The following is a 15,798-nucleotide window of genomic DNA, read 5'->3' on the forward strand; positions in this document are numbered from 1 at the left end:
TCATATTTTAAATTTCTTCTTTTTTGTAAAGTTAGTCATTCATTAACTTTTTTAATTAAATCTGTACTTTCTTACGTATCGCTACACTAAAAACATACTCCTAATACTAACTTGATTGAGAGGATAGGATAACCCTGTTACATATCTAAATGTAAACCATGTGCTATCTAAAATTGATCTCGTCACTCTGACTAGATCAACTCTAGAACCTTTAAATTACTAGTCTGGATATTTATATGTAACAATTAAACAATATATTATTTAACAACTATACTTACATCTACCAATTCATTTCTCTTAGACCAATCGATTTTTTCATTTTTAAAATAAAATTTCTTTATTTCTTTTGTAATGAGGCTGACATTATGAGCAGTCTTTTCGTATATCAAGCTTACGGGAACAATTTTGTCAAATTCTTTATTTAGTTCTTCCAAAAGTTGATCATTACGTATCAAACCTAAAACAAATTCCTCGTTTATTTTTCTAGTTCCAATTATTTATCTTCTAATTATTTATCTTTTTTTGATTTTTCTTTCAGGTGTTTTTCTATATACAAGATGAGTCTTAAATAAGTGCAAATATTTTTAGGGCTGTTAGATCCTGATACATACGGAAATGTGTTGGTACACGGACGGATCCAAAAACGAAAAAGGATCTGGAGCAGGAATTTACTGCAGCAGTCCAAAGACTGAGATCTACTACAGTCTTGGAAAACACACCACAATTTTCCAAGCTGAGCTATATGCTATTGAAACCTGTGTGCAACTGCTGGTAGAACAGCAATACACCGGGAAAACTATATGCATATTTTCGGATAGTCAAGCCTCGCTGAAAGCACGTCTATGACGATTCTTCATTGTAAGAAACTACTCAATATATTAGGATAGGAACAAAGTGTCGCTAATATGGATACCGGGACATGTCGGCCTAGAGGGAAATGAACGTGCTGATTCCCTCGCCAAAATTGGTGCAGGCTCGCCATTCGTGGGCCCAGAACCGACACTTAGCGTTCCAAAAAATCTCGCAAGAGACAGGCTCTGTGAATGGGTTGGGGGTGTGACGTTCCGGGACTGGAATGACAGTTCCGGAATGGAACATGCCAAGAAAATCCTAGCAGGGCCATCCAAACATAGAACAGGAGAACTCCTAAAGGCCGGTAGGAATGGAGCGCGTACGCTCACTGCAGTGTACACGGGCCACTACCGGCTGAGATCTCACCTACAAAGGATGGGACTGGTTAGAAGACGCCGAATGCCGACTCTGTATGGAAGATGACAAAACAATGAAGCACGTTATCTGTACCTGCCCCGCCGGGGGCAGGTCCAGGTTTGAGATGTTTGGCAAACCCATGCTAGACCTTTCAGACCTAGGAGACATATCACCCTCGAACATAACGGCTGTGTTAAAAGGCTGGGTCTTGAGGGTGAACTTTACGCTCTTGTAAATTAGAGCGTGTAGAAACTGAGCACAATAGGCCATCGCGGTGCTCAGTGGAGGGTCCCCCCATGGGACCCACTCTTAGTCAATACAAAAAATAGATCCTGATAAAAGAAACATATTTCCTCTTACAGTTTTTCGAATAAGTCCAAAATAACCGAGTTATTTTACTTTGAAAACTTGTTGATTTTTTGCTTAAATTTCGAGAACCAGTGGATTTTTAAAGGGTTTTCTTTTTTGTAAATTTACTTTACTTCTTATGTTGCCATATTATCAAGAAATTATGTTTTTTAACTAAAGACTAAAAAAATTCCAAAAAAATTTTCAAATTTTAAAAAAAAATATCATCATCATTTTCAGCTTATTCAACCATTTTCAATTATGGTGTAGCCTCCCTCACATATTTAGATTTAGATACTCTTTTTGTAGTTGGGCTGGGTTTGGCTTGGTTTGGTTTGGTTGTCCCATCTCAGGTTCGGTCTTCTTTTAGGTCTCTTAGTTCCTCGTGGTTACCATGATGTCATTTTGTGGTCCATCTGTTGTCCGTCCATCTTGCCTGTCCATTGCCACTTGAGGGATTTGACTCTGTTGATGACATCTCTTACATGGGTCTTTGTGGTATCCACTCTATTATTTTACGATTTTTTGGTTATTTCCAGCATATTTCGTTCCATTGAGCGTTGTGACCTGCAGTTTCCTTATGAGGTCTGTTTCAAGTGTCCAGGTTTCGCATACATAGGTCATGACTGATAGTACACATTGGTAGAATGTTTTCTTCTTTAGATAAAGTGGAATTCTAGATTTGAATATGATTGAATTTCTTCGTTTCTTCTATAAGTACTCCATGCTAAATTCTTCAGGACTATTGGCAATTAGGACTATGTCATCAGCGAATCTTAGATGATTGATTTGGTTTGGTTTGTAGTCCAGTTGACAGAAGATTTCTTCTAGTGTTGCTGTAAACAGTTTTGGCGATAACGCGTCTTCCTGTGGTACTCATTTGCCAGTTGGAAACTCTGGGGTTGTTTTACTCTTGCTTTGACTTCTTTGTATATATTGGCAAAAGTTTCTATATAAGGCCTGGTAGTTTCTATATAGGCCTTGTGTCCCTAGGGCCTCTATTATTGCCTTAGGATATATAAATATAGCCGAAAGAAGTATATAAATGCTATAGCTAGTGGAAGTTTGTATTCTTTTGTTGGATCGACTGATAGTTTCTCTTAGTGTACGTATGTGATCAAAAATATACTACCGTTAAAATATTTGCACCTATTTAAGTATCACCCTGTATAATAAGAAAAAGGAACCGATTATACGCCGCAGAATGCTGACAACGGATTTATGGAGCGGCAGAGGCGTTTTAATCTACCCTTGTAGAATTAGCCTTATACTTTTAGCATAAGGATTACTCAAATGACATACTTTATATTAAACCTGTTAGAGTTCTGTTTGATAAAATTGAAATACATACCTGCAGCTCTGAGAGCTCCATCGTTTTTAGTTATTCCCACTATCATAGGTACCGGTGCACTCTTTCCCTTTTTAACTGCCTCAACTGGATGTTCCGTTAAGAAGGCACCTTCAACGTCAGGCTCTACAGTGGGCTTAAATGGTATCATGGGATCAAAATCCCATTTCTGAAAAAAAATCATAATAACTAAAGTAATTTTCTAACCTTTTGTGGAAATTAATTGTCAATATAAGCATGTTCTTTTAATATAAACATGCTGTTTTATCGAAAAAATAGTATAAAGTTAGAGCATATACACTGCTGGCAAAGGAATATTAGCAATAGGAGGTTTTCAATGCGATAAAAAAAGATGGTAAGGCTGCAAAATACACTGCAGTGCAACAGAGACGGATAAAGTGTCTTTTCCCTACCATCGTATAGGGGAAGTGATCATAGAAGTGATACGACAGAGAGAGCCCCTGCGAGAGGGGCGCCGGGCGGGTCTTTAAGACGCTTGTGTGGGGGCTACCGCCTACTAATAGAACAGAATCGAAAAAATAGAAACAGGACGGACAGTGTTGCCATTCAATTAAATCGAAATTATGTTGGCTTGTCAAAATCCTAAATCTTCTAATCCCATTATCTTGCCTACTTAATGAAATATTAAATAAAGTACGAAACAATTTTAAGAATGTTTTCTCTAGGCACATAACTTCTTTCTAAAACGAAAAGTAACATGCAAAACTTTGAAATCATTTCTAAAATAGCAAGTGCAATTCTATGAAATGGCAATACTGTACGATCTTCCTAGCAGTCGCCCCGACACAGTCGGTCGGCGGCGGCGCTTGACAAAGCCGCGGCTGTGACAAAGGAATTAGGCCGAAAAAAACTTTATAAAGAGTAGACGAACAGGGTTGCCGGGTTTGTTAGATTATAATTCCATACGAGAACAAAATTCTCAGTAGATCTTCAACAAAAATTAAAAGTACAGAAACGAAATAAAATATAATATTTAAGTCCAAAATTAGCATTCCTATGTGTCGTAATAATAGATCACTCAAATAAAATACAAATATAATAAATATAACAAGAATTAGAAATCGTTAGGTATATTATTTGATATTAAAAAAAATATTGAATTAAATAATATTAATATATTATTAAAAACATCTAAAACTATAATAAGTAGGGATAGCAGTCACAAATTAGTGTAGCAGTCACTTTTTACCTTTGTACAAATTTTGATCAGTAATATCTAAAATTAATTTCATTTCAATGGGAAAGCTGTAGCAACTCTCAACTCTTTTTTCGTATTAATATATTTTTTTGACGGGAAAATCACTAAAATATTTGTCCGAATTTAGGTTGTTTCTTAACTTAAATTTTGTTTTTTGTTTACATTTTTTGGGGAAAATATGGGTTCAACTTTAGTAGATGAATGAAATAAAATCTTTTCAAAAGATATCAACTTCTTCGGGCATGTCGCCAATACCGCGCCTAATAAGGAGTAATAAGGAGTAATAAGGATTTTTAGGAATATCTCTGTAACTCTGCAACTAGACAGAACGATGACCTGTATGTGTGTTATTACTAAATAAAATTTAATGAAACAATAATAAAGTCAAATTATACAGATTCCAACACGGCAGTCGCTTAATTTTTAGTCAAATAAGTCAGCTTTTTATAAGTGCTTCTATTGTAAAAACTAAAGACGCAGTTGAATATATCGTTAGATTTTTCTTTAAATCGGTAGATCGGTAGCTTACAGACGAAACCGGTAGACCTGGCAACTCTGTGATGAACTGACGGGAGTCAGAATAGCGAGGTGCGGAGGCGCGGGAAGGGAAATAAAATAATGGCGATAAATAAAGGGCAGGGAGATGGGTATCATGAGTGGATGGGAGGTGGCGGAATTTCCAAAATTTGTTATCTTATTGGAGTTTGTCTAAGTAGACAGTCGTAGTGGAAGTGGAAACGGGGAAGTTGTTGTCCATCTCTGTTTAAGCATAGACTTTTTATAGGCGTTTCATTCCAATGCATGTAATTCCTATGCCTAGAGATCCATTGCCGGGCCTGTATAGAGGGTGGCCATTAGGATGAGAAAGTCCAATATCGTCGTTGTTATCGGAGATATGATTTTTTTTATATAAATGTTGCATGATTTATAAAGTGTATATCTCCAAAATATTTTGTTGTATACAAGGTGTCCCCAAGTTATTGAGCTTACTTATTGAGCTGGAAAAAGAGGCAGAAAATATCAAGTGGGACATCCTGGGAATCAGCGAAGTAAGATGGAAAGGAGAAGATCTGATAGAACTTCAATGGGAAAACATGTTCTACTATAAAGGTACCTGTCTCTCCTGAAAAGATAAGCGGTATAGGATCTCTTATCAAAAAAGAATAGAAATACTGAGTAGTGAACATAACAGGTATCTCAGATAGAGTGGCAAACCTAACAACTGTCAGAGAAATATTGCTTACAAGTGGTACAAACATACGCTCCAACAACTCGAACGAGAAAGTAGAAGAATTCTATAATGGAATCTTTGAATGGAATCAACCAAGCACTGGACAGCAACAATAGTCATTTCAAATATCTAATAGGAGACTTCAACGTAAAAGTAAGAAAACAAAAAGAACAAGAACAACAACTAGGAAACTTTGTAATTGGGGAACGAAATGAGAGAGGAAAGAGACTTGTAAAATACGCATATTATCAGAACCTGTTCATGGCCAAAGAATACTTTAAGAAGAAGACAAATAGAAAATGGACATGGCAAGCTCCTAATGGTGTAACTAGGAATGAAACTGACTTCCCATTTTAACTATAAAATAAATATAACACACAGATAAACACAGTATAAGATGTGAGCGTTCTTGGTTTTGTTGCAACAAGTTTCGAACAGGCTGTGACCACATACTCGTCAGAACCAGAATAGTCCTTGACATTCGACTAGAAAGACTAAAACTGATCACTCCAGAAATAAAACCTAGAGCAAACACCAACACACTAAAAGAAAGATCCAGTGAAAATGAACAGCCGCTGGACAGCAGGCTGCCTGAAAAAGAAACAAACACATAACAGCTCATGGGCACTGTACTAACTGTGCAAAAGAAATCGGGGGCCCACAACGGCGTAACAAATATAATAAATAGATAATAAATTGACTGATTAGACAAATGCACTTCTCAAGAAAAGAAGAGAAATGAGAACCGAGAGCAACATATATAGAATAGAATACACAGAATTATGTAAGGCAATAAGAAAGTGAGAATACAGAAAATATGAAAAACTACAATGAAAAACTTTTCAAAGTGCAATCGAAAATAGAAAAATCTATAAGAACGCTAAGAAATCCCTCATGATCGGAAAGAAGCAGTAACACACAACATCAGAATTGATTGAACAGACAAAAACGAAATAATAACAAGGTTCTACAGCGATCTATATAAAGCCCCAGAAAACATACATGAAGAAGAAAGACTGCCCCCCTACCACAAGCCGACGGCGACGCCCTAGAAGTTCTCGTGGGAGATGTAGAAAAGGAGCTCAAGTTATGAAAAAAGGAAAGGCAGCAGGGGATGACGAAATAACAGCTGAAATACTTAAGTGCGCTGGTAGGAGGACTTGGAAAGTCCTAGCAAATATATCACTGTCTATGGAGAAAACATATACCAAGACCGGAATAGCGCCAATATAATTCTATAATTCGCAAGAAAGGCAGCAATGAAGACATCAGAAACTATTGAGCAATACATTGCCTTCTACCAGTAACATACAAGATATTTACAAAAATAATAAACAACAGAATACAAAATACGCTACAATTTGCCTGGTAATACAGGGTGAGTCTTAAATAAGTGCAAATATTATTAGGGATTTTATATTTCGACCCCAGAAACAAAATTGAGAACCTAATAGAGTCTATGAGGTTTAATTCGCGATTTATTTTTAATTTGGAATTTTTTGGAATTTTTTTTAATTTGGTTTGGTTTGATAAATAATGAACTAATTATTTATCATTAATTAGAGTTTATGTTGAAAATAAATTTAAATTTTTTTTATTACTCACCATAAATATCGTATCCTTTTTAATAATATCCATTGCATCAGCCTTTCGTAAACACTCTACCATGTCTTTGGAATTATCAGTTGGACAATCCAGAGACTTTGCAAGTTGTTTAGAGTGCTCAATATTTTCATTTTTGGGTGCCGAAGCCCACACGCAAAGAGCTGTTCCACTCATAGCTATGACTCGATGAAACAAACCTGAAATAGAATTTTCCAATTATAACAAAAATTCCATGCGTTCCCGAAATAAAGGGTTTTGACAGACAGACGGATGGACGGACAACAAAGTGCTCCTAGAGTTCCGTTTTTTTCTTTTGAGGTACAGAACCGAAATAAAAAATGATATTTAAAAATAATAAAATTATTTGTAACAATTTAATAAGAATATAAATTCAAATGAGTAAGAGTATTTCTTACTTAATAATTCAAATGATTAAGTATTCAGAAATTTAGAATACAAATAGAACTATAATATTGTTTAATTTACCTCGGCTCATAGGTGATACCATATGATAATGCACACTGGACCCACCGGCAGATTCTCCAAAAATAGTGACACTATCCGGGTTACCCCCAAAGGCCTTGATGTTTCTTTGTATCCATTTCAAAGCTAAGTTTTGATCTTTAAGGCCATTATTTCCTGGCACTATTCCATCTCCTGTACTGAGAAACCCTAATGCGCCTGAAAATAATATGTTTTATAAAGTTGAGGTTTGAAATCGTTGGGGGCGCAAAACCCTGTTCGGAACCGCGTTTTGTTAATCATGTAGTACCATGTTAGTATCATTAAGAGTTGATTTAACCATGTTAGTGTCATCATTTCAGATTAAAACTGATGATTTTAATCTTCCGCTTATGATGCTATTGTGGTGAACTATAGTTACCATTTTGCAATTTTTACACAGTTTTATACAATGATATATTGCTATTTGCAAAGACAATGTTATGGAAAATTATTTAGCTTATTTATTATTAATTTTTTTCACACTATACAGGGTGAGTCTTAAATATGTGCAAACATTTTTAGGTATACTTTATTTTGACCCTAGAAACACGATTATGAGTTTTTTTCCACAAAAAAAATTGAAAATTTGACATTTTTTAAAAAACTTTTTGGATTTTTTTTTAGTTTTTAATTAAAATTCATAATTTCTTGATAATATGGCAACATAGGTAGTAGATTAAATTTACCAGAAAAAAATCCGGAAAAAAACTAGTGGTTTTCAAAATTTAAGCAAAAATATTTCTTTTTTTGGAAAATTTCAAAGTAAAATAACTCGGTAATTTTGGAGTTATTTTGAAAAACGGTAAAGAGAAAATATGTTTCTTTTATCGAGATCTACCAGCCCTGTAAATATTTGCACTTATTTAAGACTCACCCTGTATATTCTGAATTATATTGTATTTGTTGTTTACGTTAAGTTTTCTTTAAGCACGGTCTAAATTTGTGTCAGGTTTAAGAAACATTAGTAAGCATACTGTACCTATCTAAAATTATTTTTGTGGATAACATTAATTTTTTTATCACGTTTTATGCGACAATTATTGATATAGAAAATGTATATAAACTAGCGTAAATGTTGGAAACATGTGTGGTTTTACTAAGAAGCAATGAATGTTATTGGTTTTTCTAAATGTGATAGTCAATGATTGAGTAATAAGTAATAAAAGTCAGTTAATTTTTCGAATTATACCCACATTATAAAAAATATCTCATCAATAATTTAGAACATGATAGGCGATTAAATTTTCCAATAAAAAAAATCGCTAATTTTCAATAAAAACAAATAGGACAAATAAAACGATTGGTGAAAGAACCTTCTATCGAAACACAAGGAAATCCACAAGATGGAGTAACCTTTCCCCTACTGTACAGCTCGGATGTAGTGGATGAACTACTAGACAAATTAACTCTAGCGGGAATACACTGACTTTGGTATGCAGATGGCAGAGTCATAATCGCAGGGGGGAAACATGAACGCACCCTCTGTAATATTATCCAAAGAGGACTCCGTATCACTGTCGTGGTGCAGAACTGTCGAGCTGAGCATCAACTCAGATAAAACCGCGGTAGTGCCATTCATCAGAAATCGGTTCTAAAAAAGTTGAAAAGAATCCATCTAGATGGATTAATTATTATTATTATTTGTTATTATGGTTATTTTTTTTTCCATTATATATATATATATATATATATATATATATATATATATATATATATATATATATATATATATATATATATATATATATATATATATATATATATATATATATATTATAATCTCTTCTATAAATCTATAGAAGAGATTATAATATATATACCCTTTGCACTGAAGCAATGCGAGAGCGGATTCCAGTGTAAAGTGGTAGTTGGAGGAGGGTTTTTTTGGCCGGTATATATATTTTTACAAAAAAAGTTTATCAACTCCATTTTTTTTGTAGGTACATAAACTGCACATGTGATATTACACAATTTAAGTCCATATGTAAAACAAAATCAGTAAATTTCTATGGAACAGGCATATTAAAAACATTACCAGCAAAGCCACAGAGACTCATGATATTATACAGGGTGGTCCGAACTGTATTCCGGAAACTTCAGCAGCATATTCTCCAGATCAAAATAAGTAAAAAAGTTCGTATAAATGTATGTCCTAAAATGCTTAGTTTCGGATATACAGGGTGTAGAAGTTTCATTTTTATTTCGACTTTTTCCAAATAATTTCTGCAGTAACGTCAATATTTGGATGAAAATTGGTGTCTGGAAGTTTTTTGACATGAGAAACTTGATTTTGATGTCAATATGACTCCTACTAGTAGAGGGCGCCACCTACATATTTTTTAACTGGTTTGAAGAGTAATAACTTTTCGTCCGTACCTGTATAAAACTACTGAGTAAAAAAATATTCATTTAGGACGTTTTTTACGTAAAAATTGTATCTTGGTAAAAATCGCCACGAGTTTTGGTTTTTGAGATATTTGGAATTTATCAATACCTGTCATTATTGACATAAATTAAACATGATGACTAAATAGTTATTAGACTGAGATTATAAATTTGAAAGTTTTTGTGCCAAGTTTTGTTTTATCATCATTTTTTGCAGAAAAATTTATGATTAATTTAAAAAAATAAAAATTTCCCAAATTTATTATTTCAGTGAAATAACTATCTACTCATAACGTGTTTATTTTTCTTCAATAATGACATGTATTGTCTATTGCCATTCTAAATATCTTGAGAACGGTTGCTCTTAGCGATTTTTACAAAGATATATTTTTTGCGTAAAAAGTCGCAGCAATTTATATGTTTTCCCTCTGTAGTTTTATACAGGTACGCACAAAAAGTTATTACGCTTCAAAACAGTGAAAACATATGTAGGTGGCGCCCTCTACTAGTAGGGGTCATATTGACATCAAAAACAAATTTCTCATGACAAAAAACTCCCAGACAACAATTTTCATCTAAATATTGACGTTACTTCAGAAATTATTTGGAAAAAATCGAAATAAAAATGAAACTTCTACACCCTCTATCTCTGAAACTAGGCATTTTAGGACATACATTTATACATAGACTTAAAATAAAATATTTTAAGTCTATGCATTTATACGAACTTTTTTACTTATTTTTATCTGCAGAAATGTTGCCAAAGTTTCCGGAATACAGTTCGGACCACCCTGTATAATAACAACTTATAGAGCAAGAAGTGTAATAATGGAGATGTGAAGCGTGTGGTGTACTTTTACTTGGATGTGTTTTTAGTTTTTTTTACTCGGATTTTTTGGATTTCAAAATATGGCGTTGTTAGGGCTCAGCAAGACGCAACTTTACTCTAATTAATCATCTTTGTATCTCTTCTGGTTTTTGAGATTCCTGTAGTGTGCATTCTTACTCCTACCTATATCACAAAGTAACAACGATTTCATCCAACTTGAACAACAACTTAAACACAACATCGGTATTTACTGATTTTTTTTATTTTTGAAATTATAAACACGTGATTTATCTTTCCCTAAACTTCATTAAAAGTGATCATCTAGAATAGAGATGAGTAGGTCCGGATGGATACGAATTCACCGACCTCTCTCCGATACCGGTGGTGATGGATGTAAATCCTACTGAAATCAACCCCTATTCGCGAAAATGCATAGCTGACAGCGAACCGGCATCGTTGGCAGATATACTGCCATACTCGCTGACGAGTATTTGACACGCAGCAGAAGATGGTCACGCAAGGCGTTTTCTTTCATGAGCTTTTCTGTGACTGAAAAGCCCAATACGTGATGTTATTTGTCTACCGCACTCCGGACATTCAAAAATCTCATTGCTTTGTTGCCTCTTAACTTTTTTTTGGCCGTCGGCAGATAACGAAAACACTCGCGAAAACATAACGATGCAGCGAAATAAATGAATACTTAAGAGTAATGGAATGAAGAGGGAATTGTAACTGCTGCTGAGTTGTATACCGGATGCGTTTCAAAAGTGGTTCACCGCCTATAACTTTTTTATTTTTTCAGATAAAAAAATTGGCGCCGGGAGGCACGTATAGCCGCCCATACTAAAATATGTTAATAAAAAGTTGGTAGGCAATTCTTTTAGTTTCAAAGTAAAGGAATTTTTCCAATTTTGGTCCGCGGTTATTTCCCCTATCCGCCACCTGGGGTCGCGTCCGATGGGAGTTTGGAGTTCTCCACACGGATTTTCTCAAAAACGGACTACGGAAACACGGAATATCTCAAAAACTTCGACTTGACTGATTTTGATGTTATTACAAATTTTGTTGCAAATATTATTCCTAATCTTAAATTGAAAACCGCGTTTCGCTAGCTACTGTAATTTTGGAGTTACGATTTTTTAAAATTTTTAACCCCCTCCCATACCCCCTTACCAACCACCACCAAAAACTAATGGCCAGATTCTCGGGTGCCACAGTATTTTTGTGCCAAATTTGGTTAAAATCGGTTTAGCGGTTTTTGAGTTATCGTGTTACAGACGGACAGACAGAGAGACAGACACACAGACAGACAGACACCATGAAGATATTTTGTATTTAGGTCATTTATGACTCAAATAACTCATTTTGAGTGAAATAAAAAAAACTTTTTTTGCCGATCTTAATAGCCTACCATACCTGTTGGTATGGTCGGCTAAAAACAGATTGATTGGCGTATTCAATTGTTTTCGATCACTTCCTGTTTTTTTACCGGAAATGGCTACAACTTTTGATTTTTAAATGATACCTTCGATATTTTTTTCACTTTATTCAATAGAAAATGACATTCCGAATAGAATGACATTACCGAATGTCAACTTTTGATATTTTTGCATATGGTGTATTTGAAATTGTAACATGCGGTTCATAACGACAATTTGACTCGAATTACCAAGCGTGTGTTATCAAATTACTTGTAAAAAAATGAACTTTCGTTCCATTTGAAAAAATTGAGATATTATTAAAAATACGATTTGGGCATCTTTTAAACGGCTTCAAACATTAGATAAGGTTTCTTGATTAAAAATTAGTGTTTTTAACACAGCCATGACACTTTAGATTCAAATTTTACTTTTTTTTAAGCGTGAAGGTCAAAAGTTGACATATTATATGTCATTTTATTCAGAGTGTTTTTTTCTATCGGATAAATTAAAAAAATACCGAGAGTGCCATTTAAAAATCAAAAATTGTTGTCATTTCCGATTAAACAGGAAGTGACAGAAAAAAATTGAATACGTCAATCAATCCTAATTTATGTCATATACTAGCATATCAAATCTTGTTTTTTTATTTGAAAAAATAATTGTCCAGTACATGTCCAGGCGTAGAAAATTAGTTTTATATACTGTAAGCCTTTTTTGAGTTTATATTTATTTCGAATACTTTAATCGCAACGATTATCACAAGAAATAAACTAATAACGATATATCTAATCGTTATATATTATTTAACAAATGGATAGTATATAGTATATCAAAAAATACTTTTAACTTCGGGGGGATTCGCGTCATTTCGTCATTATAATTCATTTTAATATACCAAATTATTCGCAAAAAACATTTTTTTCTGAATAATATGGTACCACACACTCGGTACTTCGAGTCAAATTGTCGTTTTGAACCGTATGTTACAATTTCAAATAAATCATACGCGAAAATGTCACAAGTTGACATATGACATGTCATTCTTTTCAGAATGTCATTTTGTATAACATAAAGTATAAAAATACCGAGAGTGTTATTTAAAAATCAAAAGTTGTAGTCATTTTCGGTGAAACAGGAAGTGACCGAAAACAATTGAATACGTCAATCAATCTTGACTTATGTCATATTTTTAACTTTTCTTTTAACACTTTACAAATCTTGTTTTTTATGTGAAAAAATAAAGTTATAGGTATGCAATTATACTAAATTAGCAAAACTAATTATAAATATATTAATGACCGGTAGAATGTATATCCTTAATTGTTTTTAAGATTTTTTTTCTATAATGGTGATGAAAAGAGTCTGCTAAGACTCCTCAGCATTCTAATTAGTATAAACCTTGTAGTATAATTCATAGTTTACAAAGAATAATTATATGTAACTCACAGCACAATCTATTTTTAATAGCCAATAGATATTCTTATTTTTACGACTTATAGAGTGATGCAGTTAAGACCTTTTCATTATTCAATGCTAAAACATGCATCAAACGCTAAGAAATATATACAGGGTGGCCTATCGAAAACGTTCCGCAAGGCATAACGGCCAGGGTATTCTTTTTTTCAAAAAATCCAAAAACACGTCAATTTTGTTTGTGAGGGGGACAACTTTTGCCCCAAAAATGATTGCAAAATCTTCAACCCTCTCAGCGGGGGTGTCATCCCTCAACTTTTTTCAAATGGGAAGGGGGATCAAGTGGCGCCGCAATGAAAAGAGCTTTCTATTCTCTATATTTCCCCGCCTCGTTTTTGAAAATCGTCGAGTCATTGAGAAAATATGAAGGATTGAAATTTGAAAAGTTTATTTAAACATTTATCAGAGTAAATATTAAGGATAAATTCGTTCGACCAATTCGAGATTTTTTTCACTTGCCACAAGGTTTAACGATCAGGTGCGGTAGTTGCTAGATAGCTGTTCTGTGGCTTGTGCGTTGAAGTTCTTCTCAATATCGTTAAACTGACCTACAATAGAATTTCCAAAAATACCAGCCCACACGTTCAATTTCTGAGGGTTTTGTGTGTGCACCTCGTGAAAAACCCTGGGGTTGTCCTCAGCCCAGTACCGAGAGTTGTGCCGATTAACTACATCGTTCAAAAAGAAAATACACTCATCCGAAAAACACACATTAAATAGGAAATTATTATCATTCGCCACTCGTTCACTCATAGTTTCACAAAATTGCAAGCGACGATCAAAATTGTCTGGGTAGAACTTGTGTTTTTTAATATCCTTTGGACATTTGTACGATTCACACCGGTCTCATTGGCCAATTTTCTTGTACTCAGTGTACTATCCATGGCAACTTGGCCCAATACGAATACCTCCATAGCTTCATTTACTACAGGATTTTCCCTCTGCCTCTTTTTATTCATAACGGAACCAGTTTCGCGAAATTTTGCTACTAACTCGCGAACAATTTTGCTATAAAGGTGTTTGTCAGGATGGCGTTCATTGAATATCTGCGCAACCCGATTGCCACATTCATTATTTTTAAAATAAAGTTCGATTATTACACCATAATAATTGTTAAAAAGTTTAACGATATTGACAAGAAGTTCAACGCATAAGTCACAGAACAGCTATCTAGCAACTACCGCACCTGATCGTTCAACCTTGTGGCAAGTGAAAAAATGCGTAAACATCTAGAAATAATAAGAAACAACAGCAAATTGGTCAAAGGAATTTACCCTTATCATTTACTCTGATAAATGTTTAAATAAACTTTTCAAATTTAAATCCTTTATAATTTCTCAATGACTCGACCGATTTTCAAAAACGAAGCCGGAAAATATAGAGAATAGAAAGTCCTTTTCATTGGGGTACCACTTGACCCCCCTTTCTATTTGAAAAAAATTGGAGGATGACACCCCCGCTTAGAGGGTTGAAGATTTTGCAATCATTTTTGGGGCAAAAGTTGTCCCCCTCACAAACAAAATTGACGTGTTTTTGAATTTTCTGAAAAAAAAAATTGCCCTGGCCGTTATGTCTTGCGGAACGTTTTCGATGGGCCACCCTGTATGAGGCATGAACGTTAACAGCAGACAAGGCCAAAGACGTCTGGGGAATGAGAATCGATGTTAATTTTGGCGAACTGGCAGTAAGCGCCATTAAAAAATAAAGATGGTCCGCACTCTCGTCAAGTAAATGACGTCTAGAGCTTGACCTCACTAAAATTATCATCAATTCTCATTCGCTATAGTCGTCCGATCAACCACTCATAGCTAGTAATCTCAATGATTCTAGTCGTGCTATTACAAAGGAAGAAGTCAAACGTGCTATAGAGCTTCAGAAGAAAAACAAGGCAGTAGGACCAGACCAGATCCACGCGGAAACCTTAAAGCTAGTCGGCGATACAGATGACAGGAGCCTTAAAATACTTACAAAACTGTTTAATTCGATATACAAAGCCGGCAAGATACCCACTGATCGGCTGAAATCCACATTTATCCCATTACCCAAAAACCAAATGCTTGTTAATGTGATGACCACCGGTTAATCAGCCTGATGTCACCTGTTCCCAAAGTTTTCCTCCGCATAATTCATACCCGTATCAACTCTGCCCGTATATACAACAGATGCGAAGGACAGGATGGCGATACACAGTTTGGATTTGGAATGGAGTTGGCATGCGCGAGACTC

At 34.5% G+C, this 15,798-nt stretch overlaps 1 protein-coding gene across 1 annotated transcript in view; it reads right to left on the bottom strand.

Moving 5' to 3' along the window:
- Positions 1-15,798, bottom strand: part of LOC115890554 (venom carboxylesterase-6-like) — a 43,691-nt gene that overhangs the window by 4,095 nt on the left and 23,798 nt on the right. Inside the window, exons 4-7 of the mRNA XM_030910820.1 lie at positions 7,447-7,641; positions 6,961-7,157; positions 2,909-3,074; positions 279-457 (exon numbers count right to left, since the gene is read on the bottom strand). Of these exons, the coding sequence (XP_030766680.1) occupies positions 279-457; positions 2,909-3,074; positions 6,961-7,157; positions 7,447-7,641 (737 nt within the window). The remainder of the gene's footprint in view (positions 1-278; positions 458-2,908; positions 3,075-6,960; positions 7,158-7,446; positions 7,642-15,798) is intronic.

Source organism: Sitophilus oryzae, unplaced genomic scaffold (assembly GCF_002938485.1).
Source record: "Sitophilus oryzae breed Bouriz unplaced genomic scaffold, Soryzae_2.0 scaffold_882_pilon_pilon, whole genome shotgun sequence".
In the NCBI taxonomy this organism is placed as follows: domain Eukaryota; kingdom Metazoa; phylum Arthropoda; class Insecta; order Coleoptera; family Curculionidae; genus Sitophilus; species Sitophilus oryzae.